General features: G+C 39.7%; 1 protein-coding gene across 3 annotated transcripts; it reads right to left on the bottom strand.

Moving 5' to 3' along the window:
* Positions 1-883: 883 nt before the first annotated feature.
* NDUFAF6 (NADH:ubiquinone oxidoreductase complex assembly factor 6) lies at positions 884-21,242 on the bottom strand. Of its 3 annotated transcripts, XM_075705413.1 has the most exons (9): positions 21,061-21,242; positions 17,633-17,732; positions 16,592-16,714; positions 11,937-11,993; positions 10,269-10,371; positions 7,187-7,320; positions 5,265-5,366; positions 1,522-1,578; positions 884-1,012 (listed from the first exon to the last, which is right to left on the bottom strand). In XM_075705413.1, the coding sequence occupies exons 1-9, from the start codon at positions 21,240-21,242 to the stop codon at positions 884-886; spliced, it is 987 nt and encodes a 328-aa protein (XP_075561528.1). The 3 variants fall into 3 exon arrangements, with proteins under 3 accessions (XP_075561528.1, XP_009486153.1, XP_075561529.1); XM_009487878.2 differs by lacking the exon at positions 21,061-21,242 and having other exon boundaries at positions 17,629-17,692; XM_075705414.1 differs by lacking the exons at positions 1,522-1,578; positions 21,061-21,242 and having other exon boundaries at positions 17,629-17,692.
* Between the last annotated feature and the right edge of the window lie 477 nt (positions 21,243-21,719).

Here is a 21,719-nt window from a genome sequence, read left to right as displayed (position 1 = left end):
CACAGTACCGAAGAAAAGGAATTCAGGGAAGCCTCGTAGGAGGGTGTCCTGAGACATGGTGCATATGAACAAAGGGGCAGTCGAGCCCACGTTGCAATGACAGCTGTGGGCAACAACAGAGACGAGAGGGCAGGAGGAAGGTACTGCCAAGCTAAGAGCAGCCTGAAAAAGCCTTTGGCTGAGCTGCAGATAAAAACCGTATAAGGGTTCTGCTCGTATGTTGTAAAGCTATCCTCCCACTACCTACAGTCACTTCAAGGCTCGATCTCAACACGCCGGTAAGTAATTTCTGTAATACCGCTCTATTTCATCATTCTGAAACTCTACATAAACACTACATAATTACAACAGCTAAAGTTTTTCCTGACAGTTTTCATGCATTCAAATATATGCGCCCATTCTTCCAACTATGAAGCATCATTAGTACTTGCAAAAAGTCTGCTCCTTGTGCTAAACAGAATTGCTTAGCTGATTTTATAAGGCATTTACTGTAGCTGCTTTTGGGTACAAACAAAGCAGACTTTTTTTTTTTTTTTTTTTTTTACTTTTTTCCAGTAAAGCGTCAGAACTGTCAGAAGTATCCATTAGCAAAGAATTTGTCCAAGAAGAATTCTATCATACTGTTGTTATTACAGGAAAGACAAGAAAAGTAATCTCAGACAAGGACATATGACTTGGCAGACATGTGAAGCAGAGATATCAGCCTAATATTCCAAGAACAAACTCAACTACTGCCAGCAAGCTGACATCTACAGTTCATGTGCATCTGCTGCTTCCCATGAACTACAGTTTGCAGGAGTGTGAAATTAGACACTTAACAATTCTATCAAGTTAAGACATTAAAGAAAAAACTCAGCACTCTGAACTCATATTAAAAAAAAATTTAATATGTTTTTTTCCAAGATCTAATATATAAATGCAATGGTAATAACGTACTCTTCTTTTGTAAGCTTGGATGAAATATATTGAAGTCCACTTTTCGCATATTACATAAATAATCATCTAAAGCAACCTAGAAAAGAAGAAAAAAAAGCTTAGTCCATATGATGCACACAAATAATTGGGCATGAAGTTTAAAAAGCAATACATGAAACCGAATGAGGAACTGCAAAAAGGCTTGACAGTTTGCCTGTTTTATTAAGCGGTAGCATAACCATCACATTCAAATGATAAAAAAAAGGTAGGTTTTGTGAAAAGAAGCATTATCTTTTACTAGACTAAACAGCAAATTATAAAAATAGAGAAGATTTTAGGCCCTTGCATCAGAACGATGGTCTATGAATATACAGACATCTTGGGCAAAATTACATAGTTAAAGAAGGATTAGAAATATTGATCAAAACTATGAGGTTCCAGAGTCAGACACACATTATGATATTCAGAAGTTTTAGGTACTACATCCTCCCAAAATAGACACATGAAGCATTAGTTAACCATGCCTAATTTGATACTCTACTCTTCACAAACATATTAGCACAGAAATGAGTCCATCACTTAAAGAGTGCATGATATCACACCCACCGTACAGAAAAAAGCAGGATATGCCTTCACAGGAACTTTCTTACTGAAAGATCTAGCCTGAAAGTAAATGGGGTAAGGTGGGAGGAAAAAAAAAAGAAAAACAAACACAAATGTACTTATCAGGACAATTTAACATTTCAGATTAAACATCAAGTACTATACGTAATGGTTAGAGCCAACAGACTGTATTACAAGCTTCATCCCTTTTTATTTTGACATCCTGAAACTATAATTTTCCATTATGTGCAAGCCAGCACCATCCCTCACTGTATACAAAAGTAATTACACAGAAAGCATGTAATACTGGGAGAGGCCTGCTAAAATTCTTACATGTTTTGACAACCTTACAGTTTACACATAATAAACCAATGTAAATTACCATCCCTTGTTCTGACAAAGTTCCAAGTTGCATCTGATTTAATCAATATGCTTTAACACTTCCCCCCCCCCCCCCCCCCCAACTAACTCTTTAGATCCCAAGCGACAGAAGTGATGGAAGACCAGAAATGCATTTCTCTGAGTGCATCTTTTTGGTCGAGTGTTTCCCAGAAGTCCAGTTACACTCCATTTACATTTATAGGACTTTGGAAGGATCTCAATGCCTCTGGTCCGCAGTATCTACATATGAACAGAGTCTAAACCATGGCTGAATCAAATCTACAGTTTCAACCCATGTACAACTCGGGTACACCTAACAGAGCTGAAGAAAATCTTCCTGTAATGCTTATTTATAAAGACAGAATCCCTCCTTGTTTTGCCTTTCCTTGCAGGTTAAAACAAACCAACCAACCCGCTACGAATACTGATGAGAATGTATGAATTTCTGTTAGTTTTCCATGGATCTTTCCAGACAACAGAGAAAATGAGGCTGACACTTTAGGAGGGAAAAATACTGAATCTTTTCAGACAGCAAATTATTTTAAAACTTTGAAATGTAATAACATGTGTGTGTGTATAAAAGGAAAATGCTCTACCCTGATCTAATGCTCTGCTTTACTATTATTAATTGTGAGATGAAAAAAGAAAGCAATCTTGCTTGACCTTCTTAACCCAGAATGGGTTGCATGTCATTCAGAAAGCATGTTATCTTCCTTGGTAAAGCTTGAGTCCATAACGAGCTAGCATAATTGAGATACATGCAAAAAGCCAAAAGGAGACCTTCTTTGAAAAAGAGGAATGGGGGAGAAGGTGCTTAAGAGAAAGAGGGCAAACATGTAAATGTATTCGCAGGCTTTCAAAGGGATCACTGCAGGACTGTCAGAGCGCTTTTATTCTAATAAAATACACAATTCCCGAAGATAACAGCAATCTTCATCTTATCTTGCCCTCTGCTGGTCATCAGTCACAGTACCAAGAAGAGCTGACCACACGTCAGAAACTTTTCTCCGAAGATTAAGTGCCACATTACTACAATATGCTTCATATAATATCGCTGAGACTTAATTTAGCATTTGAGGATTATGTTTCTTCTGACTGCAAAAGGGGGCTGGTAACTGTTACCCTCATTCTCCAAAATATGAAGTTTGTGTAACAAATGCTGAGATTGTTGAAACCTCTCTGCATGTTTAAACCTTACCCCCACCCTGTAATTCCAACTAAGACAGAGGGTAAGTGGCTGAAAAGACCCTCAGGCAAAACAAGACGGTGATTTTATATAGGAGAACAGATGCATTTAAAGGCACCAGCCCAAATGCCTTGAAATACCCAGCAAACATTGCCAGCAAAATTTTATCCATTAGGGGAGAAAGTATCTTTATCCTTGCATTCACAAAGACCATCTGATTATCAAAGAGGCTAATACCCTGTTATTACTGCCACTTATTGCCAGTTCAAGTGGTTTGAACACTCTGGAGATCCTGCACTGTCAATTATTCTTCACTGATGATGATGGAGGCTGGAAGCAAGTATTCAGTGAAGATTTCTTTTATTGTAACTAAAATTATATGATCTGTCCATTAAAAAAAGGGGGGGAGGGGAGTGCCAAGATCAACATTCAATTGAGTAAAAAGCTAATGCTGCCCTAGTCTGGTTTCTTTGTGTTTATATTCTTCTGTATAGTCTCCAATTACATGATCACACTGCATATTTTCCATAGGACCCTCCCAGTGTTTAACATGGGCAGGGCTCTAGGAATGGAGTGGGAAGAAAGAGGGGATAAGGTTCTGCCTGTTCTCTTCAGAAGCTGGTTGGCACGTTGGAAGCCAGGAGACCAACACACTAAGAATTGTCAAATTATCTGAAAGGCTCTGAAGAACTGAATTCTCTCCCTCCTTCTGTCCCAAAGTTCCCATGCAATACCAGCAACAAATTTTAAACAGCTGGACAATAAATGCATATTGCTTGTTTTCCATGCCTTCCACCCCTGATATGAGGCATTTCAGGCCAGGTACTTGGCATTTTTGTAAGCCACAGTTGCAACCAATGTCAATGGGTTTTACACACTGTGCATTATGCATTGAGGGGTGGGGAATTAAAAAAAAAGAAAAATCAAAATATTTCAGCTTGAACAAAGATAGTGGACAGTTTCGACCTCGCGTTTTCTTTGTCTCTGTTCCCTGCTTCTAAATGTAATAAAAAGTTTCCTTGGGCACGTGACAACGAAAGCTGAGACATCAGGTCTCAACATGAACAGGAATGCATTAAATGCAAATTATAAATAGTCTGTATTAAAAATAAAGCCCAAGGCTACATATTATTATCATCAAAAAATAAAAACATTAATCAACTAACTAACCACTGACTGAACAAACCAGGGATGCCTCATTTTACCTTCAGAAAAATGAAGAAGGGCTCTCCTATCTCTACTGCATAAAATACTGTTATCACAGGTAATGCTGTAATTGAGGATTATATTAATGGTGTAAATGTAGAGATAAATCTTGCATCTCTTTACTCTGAAGTGGTATCTTTTCAGATTACCTTGATTGGAAGTATTGGGTGCAATACTCAATGTATATGCGTACATGTACTTGTAGCCTTAAGAAACTCTTTCCAGTGCTTCTTGCAAGTTTTGTTTTCCAGATAAAGGCAGACACAGCGTTGCTGATGAAACAATTCTTTTGCTTTTCTATATGTAAGAACAAGCAATTCAGAGTGTAGCTAAAATAAGAGCATAAAAGAAAAACAGAGTAGGACTCTGCAGTTCTTCAGGATTCATTATCTACTGTTCCAAGCAAATAAAGTCTCCTAATTCACTTGGCTGTGAGCCAGCAAATAAATAAACAGAAAGCACCTTTCCCAACATAGCTTTGAGCATGGTTGGTCATGTTAGGGAATGAATCCCCCCTCCCACACACACTAACCAGTACTTAAAGGCAACATGCTCTGCTTTCCTGGCAGCCATTCCACTGCGCTGTGAAATACCACATGCAGAAGTGCTTTCTATGGTGCTGATCCCATGCTGGCATCTAGTTGCATTTATAGAAGTCTGCTTGAAGTTTCTCTCCCAGTAATAAGGCTTTAGGCAGTAGTTATATATATGCAATTGGACCTGGCTGTGAGTAAACTGCCTCCTGTACATACAGATAAATGTAATATTCATACAGAAGTAGTTGTAATATTTAAAGCTTTTGTGTGGTGTAGGTTTTTTTTTTTTTTAATTTAAACACTCTAAGTAACTAAAGGTAAAATATTTGAAATTAAGTATACAGCTGTAAGTCTTCTAACAACACATATGCACAATGCTTTGGGAAGATTAGCATCAATTATGTTTATTTAAATAAACAAAAGGGAAGGAATCTCACATGTTCTAGATGAATGTGGGCCTGGCTGGCAATGTCATAAATTACATCTCTCACATTTTTCTCTTGCTTGCCTCTTATGAAATCCTCTTGTGAAACTCCATGCTAGACATAGGAAGGAAAATCAAAAAAAGAAAAACCCTCAATAAAATACCAAGTTTCAATTTTAGCTTCTCAAAAACCTGTCTCAGCAACCAAACTAATGACACGACTGAAACAGGCTAATGTTTTACCACTGCCCCCACCTTTTTTATTTCCTTTTTTTTTTCTTTTGGTCAGTCACTTGGAAAAAAAAAATATCAAGAGAACAAAGAGAACAGTTGGTACAGACTCACTCTGCATGAATTTGTTCCCTGAAGACTTTGTGGTCAGTCAGATAAACAAGTCAGATTTTAAAGTTTTGGGAATTTAGATCAGTTTAGATGCCCAGTTTTTAAAACCATAATCCAAGAATTGATATTAAGCTGAAGAAAGCCAGTAGCGGCTAACACAGGACCCATGCTGGCTTACGAAATAAGGCATTCTATTGGGATTGGTGTGCACCACCAGGCTTGCAAAAATACCAAACCGACACCACCCCTCAAAAAAATAAAACCAAAACCAAACAAAAAACAGAAGCCACCAAAAAAACCCCACCCCAACCCCTCCGAAAAAAACAACCCCAAACTTATTCTTTGACTATAGTGACCAATGTAACACATAATATGGTATATTCAGAATTGCACCAGTTGCCCGTTCCTCCTCAAGAACAGTCAGACATGTGAAAGCTGTACGAAGGCAGGCAGGTAGGCTTCACCAGGAGACAGAGACTCCAGCAGAACTCTGTGATACTTGCCAGCAGCTGAAATGCTTACAAGATGCTCAGTCTGCACAGAAGGGATGCAAGCTGTTTTTACAGTTTCACTGTAAAACACCTTCCATGGCAAGGAATGAGTGTGAATTTTAAGGCTGTTTGAAAAGCTAAAAAAACTTGGAAGGCCTCCCATACCATCCAGTCCCAGAATGGCTGAAAGCAGGGTGCAGCTCCTTTCTGCAGTCTTACAACCCTGACCTATATTAGTATCTACGTTTTCTGCAACTACCTAAATTACTAAACTTCAAGTCAAAAATTCCAATTGCATTGAAATGATATTCAGAAAATACTAACACAACTGCCTTAAGCATCACTGTAATTACATAAGTTTTAATTAAGTATAAAAAGAACAGCATTAACGTTTAAAAATAAAGACTGGAGATGAAGGAGTAACAGCTGCACTGTCAACAGATCTAGCCAGAGAACATTAATAAGAAAATTTGAGCTTTAATCCCATTTTACCCAAATTGCAAGATGTGCTAAATTCCAGTGCAAATTAGGTGTACAGTTTAAATCAAAGGACTATACCATCTCCTACAGCAATGTATGGAATGTATGCTTATAGCTGTCAAACATGTAACAAAAAAAAAAACCCAACCCCCAAAAACCCAAAAACCAAAACCACCAAAACATTTTATGAAAAGGTAGTAAAAAGAAACCCAAGAAGGTTGTTCAGAAGTAAAATTTCTCACAGTGCTTCCTTTATGGAGATAGGAAAAGAAAAAAAGAAAAAACCAAGAAACCGCAAAACAAACAAAAAAACCCAAACCAAAACCCAAGCCCCATTCCATGTGTGTATTTCTACACATTAATGGAAAAATTCCTGAAAGCTAAAACACTACTACATTTAATTAAAAACAAAAAAAAAACCCCAACAACCAACCAACCTAGAAACACTCGAGTTTCATGAAGGTCACTCCTCTCACCTGCCATGACAATGGCATATTACTAGGCCACAGCAGAAAAACGGTGTTCTGTTTCTGGCCTAATAAATTATGATCTCATCTCTAGCGTTGAGAGACACAGTTAGAAACACTGTACTGTTCAATTCCAGACAGCTTGTTTCTCTTACCAACATACAAATGTCCATGGGAAGAAAGACCTTTTTTCTTGTACTGTGATATGGAGTTGCTCTCAAACAGGTAACTATGCCTTGCGCTTTCCCAATGTGACTGGCTGCATGGTCAGCATGGATGTCCCTCACACCTAAAATTGCAGAAATAGTATGTTTAGAACATACTGTCAGGCCTTTTGAGGGATATAGTCTTCCTTGATGCGTATCACAGTTGTATTTAAGGAAATCTAAGTGCGTTGGTCCATGATAGAACTGTCTATGTTCATAAATTGCCTTGTGATCTCGTCTCAGAGGTGCAAAGCAGCACGCAAATTCATCAATTTCCACATTCAGGAGCAAGACACCTCTTAGCTTGTTCCAGTTTCTGCAAAGGTATACGTAGTGGAGTGGCACCTATTCAGATATAATACATCCGTACACAAACTCATTTTCATTGGCATGTCCTCTCCCAGGGTAACAGTATTCCAAGAACTGTTTTTCCTGCCAGAAAAATCATTCAAGTGTGAAATTCCTGACAAGTGTTAATGCTTACAGCATGGTTGCACGATTAGCTGCAGCTGATTCAGCAGTGCACTGAAGCCAAAGAGAATGGTCCTATGCTTCCCCCCGGAACCCATATTTCTGCCACCTCCCTTATGCTGTGATGGGCAATGAGGCAGTGGCATGGCAAACTGAATCAGATCACCAAAGCAACGGAAAACTAGCTTTAGTTACTGCATGGTCACACAACTGAGAGAAATGAAAGAAGAGGGAGATGAGTGGGGCAGAGCAGCACCATCGCTCTTCATGGCGAGACCGTGCAAGATTGGCTTAGACTGATCATAGAGCTGTAATGTTTTCACAGGACTGACCTGGGATAAAATGAAAGAAAAATTGAAATTAAAATTCACAAAAGCTCTAACAGGAGCAGTATTCTACAAAGAAAGAAATGAGGATACAAGAATTACAGACCGATGAGCCTAACTGACACCTGAAAATGATAGTGTGCATACCAGATTCACTGCCCAAGCCTGCCTGAGCCTTGCATGGGTCTCAGAAGCCTTTGTGAAACAGTGGCTACAGGCAGACTACATGGACTTATTTTGGAAATGGCAGCAGAAAGCAGAGTGTGGCTTGAAGGAATCAATGGATATAACTTACTGATACTGACTGGGCATCTCAGGCTTTACATGTAACTAGGAATTAAAAAAAAAAAAAAAAAAAAAAGCTCAAGGAGTAGGAGTTAGCAGTGACTCATGCTCAGTCTAGGAATATATTCCAAAAGTGACGTTCTGAAAAGGTTTAACAAAATTATTGAGTAGTACCAGGCTCCTAACTACTTAGGCAATAAATCAGAGCACACAATATTAATACTTCTAATGACAGGAGCTGGGAGGAAGTACCAGCACTTTGGATGACAAGATTACCAGTCAAAATGAGCTTGACAAAAGTAACCCAAAATCAGTAATAATAAAGCAGCACTACTACTGGGAGAGAGACACATAAACTGGAGACAGGTCAGCAATAAAGCAGCTAAAAAGCCTAAGAACTTTAGCAAACATGACCTGTAACGAAACCAGTTCGCCCTAGTCTAGAAAAGACTGCTGACGGGAAACACCAAGAAAAGGGCTGTGTTCAATTAATTTCTCCATTTGTGGAAAAAACCCACAGAAGTTAACTGTTTAATATGCAGTGAAGGAGAATTCTGCTTAGATATTTTGTTACACTGGTATATTTAAGAGAAGTTAAATATGACAATAGGGCACCTAGAAAATCCAGAGCCCCTACAACAGATTTTCAAGAGGAAGATCATCTGACTCGTATCAGGAGTGACCCAAGCATGACTGAACTTCTTCAGGATAGAAGACATTTCTCAGAATGAAGACACTGGTATTTCTCATACTCCTACATTTCTTCAATCGGAAGTTCAGAAAGATACTTGCAACATTTCACTGATTTCCTACTAAGGAAGTGAACATCAGATATTACGAGACAGGTTCCTTATTTCTTCCTAAGAATCTCTTTTTACTTTTTAAATTCTTTTAACTTCAGCATAGGCCTTCCATCAGACTACTCTGATAAGCAAAAGGAAAATATTGCTGCTACAATACTAAATGCCACTAAATAATGATAATTCTAACCCTTCTTTTACATCTGAGCTCATACAGGGAATACTTCCATGATGTAGATTGGATATTAGGAAAAATTTCTTCACGGAAAGGGCAGTCAAGCATTGGAACAGGCTGCCCAGAGAGGTGGTGGACTCCCCATCCCTGGAAGCATTCAAAAAACGGGTAGATGTGGCACTCTGGGACATGGTTTAGTCTGGTCTACCCTTAATTGGTTTAGTGTGGGCTTGGTAATGTTAGGTTAATGGTTGGACTGGATGATCTTAAAGGTCTTTTCCAACCTAACGATTCTATGATTCTATGCAACAGACACCTAAAAGAAAGTCACTCTTTTCTTCACTGCAAATGAACAGTTCTTTCCCAGTCTGTGACTTTCATATTAGACATGACACAGGTACTAGTTTTTAACCACAAGGATCATATCATCTTTGTTGCATTTTTTCTAGCTATTCAATTATTGATAGTTAACCTACTTTTAGGAAGAGAGGATTCGGACCCAAATTTACAACATCACCAAGGAAAGTTTATAGGTTGGGAAGTCAGCTGTTTCAAGATAACCAGTGTACATCACTGCAATATAGAACAACAGCTGCAGAATAACTACAGCACTTTGTGTTCTGACAAGGGGGACAATCAGAAAATATGGTGAAGAGCTGAATTTACCACACTCTGTAATAGGAGCAAGAAAAGAGAAAATAGTGTTAAGCAACAAAGAACAGAGCAGTAGGAAACTGCACTTCAATGAGCTTTCCACTGAGCAGCTTCTCAGGAAAGTATGTAGCTCTAGGACAGGTGCAGTAAGATTCCAGATTTATGGTTGACCATTCAAAAGATCTCTGAAATACTACCCAAGACAACTTTTACTGAAATTAAACTCCAGTGGAAGAAGAGTGGGCTTTTTGAAACATCAATAAATATTGTAGCTGTGCTAATGAGTCATCAACAAAATCTAAAAAAGGTAAAATGCCTACCCAGCATTTCCAAGGTGAGGTACAAGAGAGCACTCTGAGTGTTCTCAGCATATGTTTCAAGCTCCTGGATGTTACGGTACGCTCTATCATCCAAATTCTTCTCCTATAATATGAACACAGAACTTCAGTAAAATGTAAATGTAACTGCTGTTTGTGCAAATTTATTACTACAGTCAGGTCAGCCTAATTCACTATTAGAAAAAAAAGGACAAAATTCAGAGACAGAAAGAGACTATAAACTCAAAAGTAGTCATTAAAGCTTATAGCAAGTCTAACATAACCACGTAACTACATGTAACTGGAGCCAAGTCTAGTTACTGGAGTAAATATAACCTTTTGCAATAAGAAATCAGAATTCTTCATAAAAAAGATACAGCCAAAACAAAACATCATACGGTATTCTTACACTACAGGGTTGCCAATTTCAATACTTAATTTGAATCTGAAGCACAGAGAAATTTAGATAAATAGAAGTGTATTTTTTAAAGCATGCACAAAAATCAATCCCTCAAATACACACACAAGTTTCAAAGCCATATGCAAATACCCCCCAAAATATAACATCCTCCAGCACTCTTCCTGTCCTAGTGGCTTTTGTGGTTAAAACATACTGGCCTTAAGATTAAAAAACTCTGAAGCCTTTCATAGCAATGACACTCCACAAGTAACTGACCATCAATTTTCTCAAGGTATAACTTCACGAGACACTAACTTTAGCAGCAAAGCTAGCTTAAGAAATTCCTGCCCTCAGTTACTCATTCTTGCCCTTGTGTCAGAGTTGGTAGCAGCATCACTGTACAAGTGAAATTCTTCCTCTTGGTTCTCCCAGAAAAAGTGTGGTTATTTTAAAATTCCTGTGATTTAAATGCTCCAGTTTACAACACTGCTTAGAAAAAACTCCACAGCCACGATAAGGAGAAGCAGCTAAGTGTGGCAGAAAGGTTCAGACGGGTCATTTAATTTTTGAGATTTTATATCCATGACTCATCACAAGAGAAGGCTATTTAGGGGCAAAATTGACACGGTAAGAAAAGAGGTGAGGAGGAATAAGATGATGCCAATGATGTAGATTTGTGCAACTTTTTGGAATATGCAAGATGTCCTTTCTTTTGGGGCAGGATTGGAATGGCACAAGAAAAGACCACGTATGGGTTTCCCTTCTTGTGCATCTTCATTTCCATTTCTATTAAAATGTAGTTTTCAGAATTCTTACCAGTGGCATATGGAGACCTAACTACTTAACCCCATAGGATTGAGCTTCTCTCACATACAGAAAGGTATCTAAGTGTAACTCCCAATGGATTACCTCTAGGGGTAACCACTTCAAATTAGTAATAGAGACCAGCAACAGAAAACATGAGCACAGATACACTGGTTATCAGAGCAGGGAACAAGAAAGATGTCGACCCACAAACTACATCTATTTTAAAGCAAAACTATACAAAGGATTCTATTAGCTATTTTGGCCAAAAAGAGCAGAAATTATCAGTAGGGATGTTAAGGGAGAATTAAAAGGACATATAGCAGTACCATTCTTAAAGAGAAATACTACTGTCTGGAAAAGATCAATTAGTTAACCTTTTGTTTTACACACACACATAAAATTACGGGGAAAAAAACCCACATACAACTAAAAAGAGCATCAGACCTTGAATGGTAAATACTTACTCTTTCATCAATGATCTTCATGAACCACATTTTAGTCAAGTTATGCCTCTTGACAGCCTGAAAATTATCAAATAAAACATCCATGTTAATGTATACAAAGTGATGGCAGTACTGCATTCTGAAGGCTGAAATATATTTTAGATAATCCTTTTCTTACAATGATTGTAGTCACTGGGTTAAATCAAAGTGGCATGTCAGTGGAAAATCACAGAATCACATGATCGGCTTCTTCAAATATAAAAATTTTTAACTGGCATGTTTCAAGTTGTTGCACACAAAAAATGAAATCTTGGACATCAAGCCAGTTAACTAAAAGCATTTCTTTAAAAATATTTTTGAAACTAATTTATTCTTTCATGGAGTCATATATTCCCAGAAAATATTTGCAGATAACTATGTTCATCCTCCAGTGAGAACAGTTTCCTCCAGAGTCAAGCAATAAAAAGATTCCCCCTGTAAATTTTCAAGAAAACATCAGTACAACATACCAATACATACGGTAAAGACAGCATCCTAACAAAGTAATACAACGAATATTATGGCTTTGTTTAAAAAAGTAGCCCACAGCATCTCATATTCACACATTCTTGTTTTGGCTCTGTTCTTGTATATTTGGCTTCCTTCCTGTACCACTTCATTCTATCAACTTACCTTCAATCCGCTTACACAACACTGAATTTTGCAGACCACACTGTCAGAAAGGCTACAGTCACACATATAAATATTTAAAAACAAAACTTATGGAGCATATTTCTCACAATCTTAGCCTTTATAGCTCACTTTCAACTTCTTTTCATCCATTATATTTGTAAATATTTTTTCAAGGTTTGACAAGACTAGATCTTCTTGTTAATTCAATAAACTCTGCTTGAAGAACTACTTGGTATGTGAAAAGGCAAATTTTAAGTTACAACTACAAATGTCAGTTTTGCTTCTCACTTGTTCATCTTGAGTATCATTTTGTAAATTAAATCCTTGAAATAGTCACAGGTCAAGACTTAAAGCACCAAACTGAATTCTGCTCAATTACCCGATTTGTACATTACATCCATTTTGAACTACCTTCATTCAAACACACAAGTCCTCAATTTTTCAGAAGTTTTGAAAATTGGCTTCTTCCACAGAAATGAATGGAGAATTAGGCCTCATTTTTCCTATGTTCAAAATGGACAGATAAGTAAGAACAAATATCATACAGTTGCTATGTAAGTTTATATTAAAGTCACTGAGAGTTGAGCTATTAATAATTCTAGAAATACTATCAAGGGCTATTTATATACTTTACTAGTGCATAAAACTCTTGGAATCCAAATGTGAGTATTCTGGGATATACAAAACTTTGGGAAACATTTAACATGACAAATTTGTATTTCTTCTAGAAAATCAAAATTGTCCTCATACAAACTCAACAGCAAGAAAATATACATAAAATATGCTGTGCAAAAGACATGCTAATTCTATTAACAGCTCTGCAATACTTGTGAGTTCAGGTGTCTTTCCAAATCCTTCTTTCTAAGCATTGGAATGACACTCTTGAACATTTGTGAAGCTGTGCTCCTCCAATAGGTCATTCTTGGGGTACTTGCTGAAATGTACAAATAACATCACATCTTGAGTGCAAAGGTCACCAGGTCAGATTGGATCTTTAGTCCACTCCAGCGCTCAGCCGTGTTCAGAGCTATCAGAGCTCCTAGAAATACTTTCTGAATTATTTTTCAACATCTCATTTCACAACCAGTTCTGTTGTCTTATATTGGTCTTCCTTTAGAGAAATCATATGTAAGGTGAAATTTTACCACAGAGGTAGGCTAATGCTTTCTTCCACTTCAAAATCAATTTTCTGTTTTGTGAGAAAGGAGTCTGACCAGCAGTCTTAGCTGTTGGAAAGGGTTGCTATTCATACCTCGATATCTGAATGATTTACATCTGAATGTTGTACTAGTTTTGGCTGGGATAAAGTTAAATTTCTTCGCAGCAGCTTTGTATGGGGCTATGTTTTTGATCTCTGCTGAAAACAGTGTTGACAACACAGGGATGTTTTCATTATTGCTGAGCAGTGCTTACACAGAGTCAAGGCCTTTTCTGCTTCTCACCCCACCCCACCAGTGAGTAGGCTGGGGGTGCACAAGAAGTTGGGAGGGGACACAGCTGGGACAGCTGTCCCCAACTGACCAAAGGGATGTCCCACACCACATGATGTCACGCTTAGAAATAAAACTTGGGGGGGCAGGTTGGGGGGGAGGCTGCTGCTCAGGGACTGGTCAGGCATCGGTTGGTGGTAACTGTTTTCATTTGTATCACTTGTCTTTCTTGGATTTTATTTTTCTCTCTTATTTTTCCTCTTTTCCTTACAGTTATTATTATTATTATTGCTATTACGTCTTTTTAATTAATAAAGTGTTTTTATCTCAACTCACCAGTTTTTTTACCCTTCCAATTCTCTTTCCCATCCCACCGGTGGGAGTGAGTGGCTCTGTGGTGCTTACTTGCCAGCTGGGGTTAAACCATGGCAATGTTTTGGGTTTTTTGTAATTTACTCTTCTGCTAGTAAACATTTCCATCCCACATTGATACACACACAAACAGCACACACAAGCAGCCTGAAATTAAAAATGGTCAAAAGAATATATGCAATCATACCGAAGACTAACTTGTACCTAACCCACTCAATCAGACAACTAAATGAGAGGCTATCTTCAGAAACAAAAATAAGTTAAGCCACACTAAAGCAAGTTCCTCCTTGGAAAGGAGACAAAAGCATTTTGGGAGAAAACGGTCTTGTTCCTGGGAAGTTTGCCATAGGCTGGAAGAGAGACAGAAAAGAAGGAAATAAAAAGCAAAGGCACAGACAGACTGACATGCAAAACAACTAATTCTGCATTTTAATGTCTGCACTAAAATATCACCCTAGGTGCATCTTCAATTCCCATAATCCCATAAAAAGGCTCACAACATTTGCCAGTCTTTATTCTAACTGTACAGATGCTTTGTTGTGGCTAAGGCACACACTTTATCTGAGCTGGAGACACCTATGAACAGCTCTGGTCCTCCTAAAAGTGACTGTAACAGGTGTTTTTCTTTTATTTTACTTCTTGGCTTTACCTATGTTTTCTCTTAGTTAAATAAACTGTATCCTGCTTAAAGCCCAATTTTCATCTAAACGTGAGTGTTGATAGACAGGAACAAATGCTCGCTTCTGCTTTATCTCACATTTGAGGGAGGAAGACTCAGGAAGAGGCCACAGTTTCAGCACTGCCAAAAATCACTGAAAGAGGATTTGGAAAGGGCTCACTTTTGTGGTCTCAGAGGTGCAGCACAGCAGATGTGAAGCCAACATGGCAACAAGTGAAATGCTCTAATCCCACAGGAACTGCATTGTTCTAACCCAGCATTACAGTGAGCGTCCTCCTTTTCCCAGGATTTCAGCAGCAACAACGCAGATGAATACTTGGATGAAGACTCCACACTTCACTGCCTGTTTTTCAGCAGGTCCATAAACCTTAGTACCTATGGGATGTACATTAACTGTACTCAGCTATTGAGATCTAGACAAACTGCAGCTTTTCCTGTCCAGGACCTCAGAGATCTTTAGTTTAAATGCAAGTTCTGATCTTACAGAGTAGAGGCCTTACGGTAGCTGCTCTTTTGCAAGGTTCTAAGACTTGCTGTGGCCCTTGGCCCTAAGATGACAAATCAGCAATGTATGTAATTTCTATCCCCAAAGAAATTCAAAATTCAACTCAATGTGACCCTGACAACCTGGTCTAACTTTGACATTAGACCTTCTCCAAGTGGTAAGTTGGACTAGATGACAAACGAGATCCCTACCAACTAAATTTTCTGTGGTTCTATATCAGCATCAAGGGGAAATCCATTTATGCCGCCTTCAGACCTTCAATCATCCACTGAACATATCAGTGACAGTCCTAACTAGAAACAAAAAATTTTGCAAGAGAGCCTCTGTTTCTTTGGCCATGACCAGCAGAGGAACAGATCTGTAGGTGTACTTTATGTGTTATGTTCTAGTGCCTGCAGAACTCAGGCATCTTGGTAAAAATAAACTGTTAAGTTCACAAGTATGTTCCCTGTTACTCAAGGCACACAAAAGGATCTGTGCAAAACATAATACATAAATAGAAGTCATTAAGCAACACCTGAAGTGAGGAGAAGACTGTATTAAGATTCTTCCCATTATCCAGTAACTAGGTATGAAGGTCTTGGGCTTTTCCTCATACCCTATTTGCTATTTCAACCTCTGTGCTTAGTCTCCTGTCTTTTTGTACAGCTTAATCTCTTCAGGCAGGACTAGCGCTGGCTCAGGAAAGTATATTTATGCACTTCACTTGCTATCAACTTACGGCTTACCACAATTTATTCTGTCCTTCACCTAAACACAGAAGGAAAAAAAAGCAGATGGTGCACAGAAGTCTGACCCTCCAAGTAGGTCCTACCAAAATATCCTCCTTCTCCAACTCTGCTCTTTGGTTGTAGGTAACTTAAAACATCACATGCAGACACAAACACAATTTACATCATCTATTTTATATAAAATAATGCTGTTAGCTATGCAACATAGCACACACAAAACAATGACATTATTTCCCACAGTAATATTTTACTTAAGTGAATTTTAGGACAACAAAGGTGTATTTTACCCTCCAGAGTTCTGTAGCAACTGGTTGATGTGGCGGGTTATCACAGTATATATCTTCCACAGCCTCCCTCCAGAACTGCATTCGCATCAAACCTGTGGTCTTCTGAGTTATGGAGTCTTTAATCTGGAAAGGACACATCTGGAGTGAAATTCACAGTGTCTTTAAGGCACTTGGTCTGTCTACACTGACAAGACAGACACAGGACATGGCCAAACTCAGTAAGGAAAGTGCTCAGTTCTGAATTTATGTTTATTCCTTGTAAAGCATATGAACCTACAGAGAGAAAAAAAAAAAAAAAAAAATCTTCGCCACAACCTGACTTTCAAACCCATGGAGATTAAGTCCTGGGCAACCCTCACCTTAGCTTTCTTCCCAGAAGGAAAAGAAGCAGCGGTAACAGCAGTGAGGGAGGGCAGCACCATGGGTTGCCAGCACAGCCCACAGAAGCAGATCTGGGATTTTGCTTGGTCAGCACATTTCCTGGATCGTTGCTTTCTGGCAAGCGTTACCAATTTTCCTGGTTGCACTGGCAGTTTCTGGCCACCTAGCAAAGGGGAGAGATGGCAGCCACTCCCCTCCCACAACTCTCTAATTACAAACTTCCCACCAGGCAGCCTTTCCATCACCTAGCTTCTGCCAACAAAGACCTGGGACTGATTACATCATCCAAGCTTTTGACAGACCTTCTACATATAGGATTTAGCTGCACTTTACCGATTCAGTTGCTGTATTTGAAGCCAGGACACAGATGCAATCACATAACAGTATCAAGGACCACAGCCTGTTTGTTATAATTTAATTTGAAAATGCACAACAAAGAGGAAGGTCAGAAAAACTACATACATAAACAAAATAGTCTGGGGGAGGCTGGCTACTTTCCAAGGGCCATTTAAAACTAGAGGTTTGTATTGCACTATTTATTCATCGCCCCTTATAGTACAGAAAGTTAATCTCGGCAAAACACCACCTACTAGTGTAATTTAGAATACTGAAACTGTTGTTTTACATTTCCAGAGTTCACAAATATATTTTAATACCTGCCTGAGCCAGTTCCACATTGAAGGCTCTCAAGGCAAAAGCAGAGGTTCGAGATTCCGCAGGCAACAGCAGAGAACACAGAAACCCTTCATAGTCACGCTTTCTATAAAAGGATTAAAAAAATACATTATTTATAGCTGTATGTAAATTGGGTGTGCTATTGCTTAGCACTGAACTACTAAAATAGTTATAGCTCAAAACTCTGACTTTGCAAAAGTAGCAGCTTTTAAGCTTATTTTGAAGTCAGACAAACTCCAAGAGAGAGTGGATGCTCTCTGAACTCTCAGTGCACCTCTCGAATCCAGATCTCAAGATATTGGGCTAAAGGCATGGAACAAGGCTGTGGCAGAACTGCAAACAGAATCCAGATTGTCTGACTTCCAGACTTCTGTTCCAAACATGAAACCACATTTCTTTAAAAGATTGTGCTTTGGAGCTTGGCAGAAGAGCGCTTGCTTAACCAGTAAGTTTTGTTTATTGGCAACTATATTCAAAGCATAAAAACTCTGGGTCTTGGCAGTTTCGCTGCAGGTAACTTGTTGCCATCTAGAGTGATATGCCTTCGTTTGGCCACTTGGGTGTGCCATTAAATTAAAAACAATCACAGTGCACAGAATCATGAATTGCAAAACCATACATAACTGTAGCTAACAAAAACACTTAGTCACCTCTGAAAAGCTCAATTGCCTGTTTTGAACAACATTTTTGTGTACTTTCTGATAAGCCTGCAACCTGATTCTTCACTGGAACAAGACCAGCAACTCTAAGTTTTGCCTTGAGTGGAGAAGCAGGTGTCAAGGAAAACATATTTACTCATTTTTGTGAATTCTGCTGTTCTTACATGTAGTCATATTTGAAGCTCACATTCAAAAGAAATAGGAAAGCCAAACTAAAACCAAGGGTTATTAGGGTTGCTACTTTTAGCATCAAACAAAAAGGAAGTGAGATTTAACAGAAGTTCTTACCCCTACAATACACAGCAGCTGACAACTAGCAAATGCTTAGTTTTCACAACAGTTGTGAAACTTGTTTTAGAGCCTGATGCAAATCCAGAAGCACCAACAAAAAAAATGCCATTTGTGAATTTTAGCAGGCTTTAAAAGGTCACCTTCATATTAAAGAACAGATGCATCAAACCTCCCTCAATTAAGACACTTTCTGAAATCAGCTCAAAACATAGTATTTTTTTCAAGGCTGACGGTAGTAACATCCAGTATTGCCCACCCTCCGCAGGTTTACAGCCACATTTTCCCAGTTCTAGTTATGCAGTTTGCCTGGGTTGTTCACACAACACAGAACCATGTCTACTTCCAGAAAGAAAACAAAGAAACACGTTACACAAAGTAAACAGCACCACAATAGAGAAATTTGTCTTCCCTCTTAGTAATGGTGTTGGCATGTTGGGTTTGGGTTTGTTTTTTTTTTTTTCAATTATTCTAAGCTTAAAAATTAAGTGTAGCAAAAAATAGCTAAGGAAAAAATCAGAAAGAAGTGTGAATTTTATACTGACAGTGCACCCTTGGGAGAAAGGAGGGAATGACCTTAAGTCTGGTATTGAGTGTTTTTCATAGTTTCCCTCTCAAATAAGTAAAAGCTTACGTATGAACCCATAGATGGAAGACAAGTTGTTATGACCATTACCAGACTTTCAGTATAATGAAAAATTTAAAGTCTTAAAAAGAATTTCTTCCACGTTACAAAACTCTGTAATACCATCATCACAAGCCTGTCTTCCAGAGCAGACATCATAAACAACACGAGACAGAAAACATACCTACTAGGGAAACATATTTTTAATCAATTAGCTTAAAGCTACTTGTAAAAGAGTTATTTAACATAAAAAGGAAAACCGAAAAGACATCTTGCATATTGCAAAAAGTTGCACAAATCTACATCATTAAAGCATAACTCAGTTGTTGTTCTTCCTAATATGTGGGAGACTAAAATTCAGGACCGTGGAGTTGCTGATGCTTGCACAGCCTCAAGTGTTTTATTTGTTTGAACAGTAACTCCTTCCTCTTCATTTTTTAAAACTTATGATTTCCATGCAATATATGAGCTACTGTGAACAGCAGTTTCAATTAAATGATGCCAAAAGCATAACCACCTTTCATTTTATTATTTTGAATGCTTGTGTCTTTTTATAAGTAGTCCTTTTTATGGTTTAACAACAACAACAAAAAAGTTTTAATTCAGCTATCTCAGCTTCTGTGCCTTGGAACCTAACTATTCTGTTCACAGTTGTTTGTTACTGAAAACATTTTACCTGTATATGTAAACTTTACCCCTATATTAACTGTACATGCAGTCTCTGATCTCCTGACTAACTGGTAAACAAATCCTGGGTAATCAGGAAAACAAAGCTGTAATCTGAAGTTTTATCGAGGAAAATGCAACCTGGCTATGCATTCTGATGCATCTGTAAATGTCTGCTGCTTGGTGCTACACCAAAGATTTAAGGTTGGCACATTTCTTTCCATTTCCATTTCTTTCCTACTTCAAACATTACTGCTGACCACACACACCATTCTATCTTTTACAAGCATCACTTTGGAGAAGATGATCCTGTTCCACTCTTTCTATACGCCCTTGGAAGCTTTCTCCCTGCTTTTGTCAACCACCTAGGACAACTGTATCCAAAGATACATTATTTAAGTCTTTACAAAGAGACTTGTTTATTTAATGTTTTACTTTGTACCTCCGAACTCTTGTGAACTAGAAAGCAGCTACGGGGCCTTGCACGTTGTTTACAGCCCAGAAGCCAAGCAGGAAACATTGCCTGGCCTGGAAGCGTCTAAGCTGCGCTCCTGCTCCTCTTGGAGCATTTTGGATTTGACCAAAAATGGATACTTTTGAAAACTAGACTTCCTCCTCCACCTGCGTTCAGGTCAGGGAATCTACTTGACTCGTCTGTCCAGCTGTCAGATTTTCTCTACTTTTGCTTATCTTCCAAGGAGTACTTGGGGAGCTTGGCTATTTCCCAGTAGCCAAGAAGACGTGAAAACACCCATTATTTTTAAACATCCGCTTCGGCGATCTTTCTCTCCAAAAAGCCGAGACGACGGAATGGAAACATTCAGTATTTCAGAAGAAAAGCAGCTGTGAACGAAGCGGGGGAGGGAAATTGCCGTTTACAGGTTAAATCGCCCATGCAGCTTCAACATTTATCCAGTTTCCCTTGCTCCCTCCCCACCGAGGAGGTCCCGGCGCACCCCCATGCACCGGCGCCCCTCGCTCCAGGGCCTCAGGGGTTATTTTCGGGGTCAGGCGTGCCCAGGCGCGGCCGAGGGGGAAACCCCGGCCACCTTTTGCGGCAAACTCCGCAGCCCTTCCGTCCGGAGGGAAGCGCTCGCAGCCTTCCTCCGGCAGGCTCGCCCAGCCCTGTGGAGAGGACAAGCCACGCATTTGCAGGCCTCCCGCCGGGCACTCACCGCACCAGCTCGGCGCAGTACTGCACCTCTCCTCCGGGCGCCGGGCGGCTCCAGCCCGCCGCCGCCGCCCTCCCGCCGCCGAGCCCCGGCCACGGCAGCCCGCCGCGGGCGCCCGCCGCCCTCAGCCTGCGCTGGCAGGGGCCGTGCCGCAGCCCGCCCCGCGACATGGCGGCGGCCGCCATGCTGCCCGCCGCTCCGCCCCTCCCGGCAGTCACCCGGGGCCCGGCCGGTGCGAAAATGTCCCGGGGAAAGCACCGGTAGATGGCACCCGAGAATGCGGCCCGGGGTTTTGTGGGAGGCGTACGGCCTTTTGTTGTCCTGCAAATGGCGCCCGGCGGGCCGCCTTTGCCTCAGTTTCCCCCGGCTCCCGAGGCGGGCGCTGCTGGCGGCCCTTTGAGGTGAATTCCTCCGCTCCCTGGGAAGCCAGGCACTTGGGGTTTTAAACCGGTAGCAAAAGTGAGGAAGATGAATTTTAAAAATCTCCTAGCTATAGGCAGTGTGGCATAGGAGACTTAGAGGAGCGGCTGTAGGACTGGGAAAAAGCCTCAGGGCCAGTTTGCTGTATGAGGGAGCGGAGCAGAGCAGTTCTGCCTGGGCAGCAAAGCTGACCTCAGGGCTCAGTCCTCCGTAAAATGTTTAAAGTTTTGCAACAGAGGCCC

This window comes from Pelecanus crispus, chromosome 2 (assembly GCF_030463565.1).
Source record: "Pelecanus crispus isolate bPelCri1 chromosome 2, bPelCri1.pri, whole genome shotgun sequence".
NCBI classification, from domain to species: Eukaryota; Metazoa; Chordata; class Aves; order Pelecaniformes; family Pelecanidae; genus Pelecanus; species Pelecanus crispus.
This window is presented reverse-complemented; position numbering and strand designations above follow the sequence as displayed.

Bases quoted from the DNA above. Each gene is read 5' to 3' on its own strand.
- NDUFAF6 (XM_075705413.1), bottom strand. From the start codon at position 21,242: ATGGCGGCCGCCGCCATGTCGCGGGGCGGGCTGCGGCACGGCCCCTGC. The intron at 17,733-21,060 runs GTGAGTGCCCGG...ATCCTTTTATAG, and splicing joins TACTGCGCCGAGCTGGTGCG to AAAGCGTGACTATGAAGGGT. The intron at 10,372-11,936 runs GTAAGTATTTAC...TTCATATTATAG, and splicing joins TGAAGATCATTGATGAAAGA to GAGAAGAATTTGGATGATAG.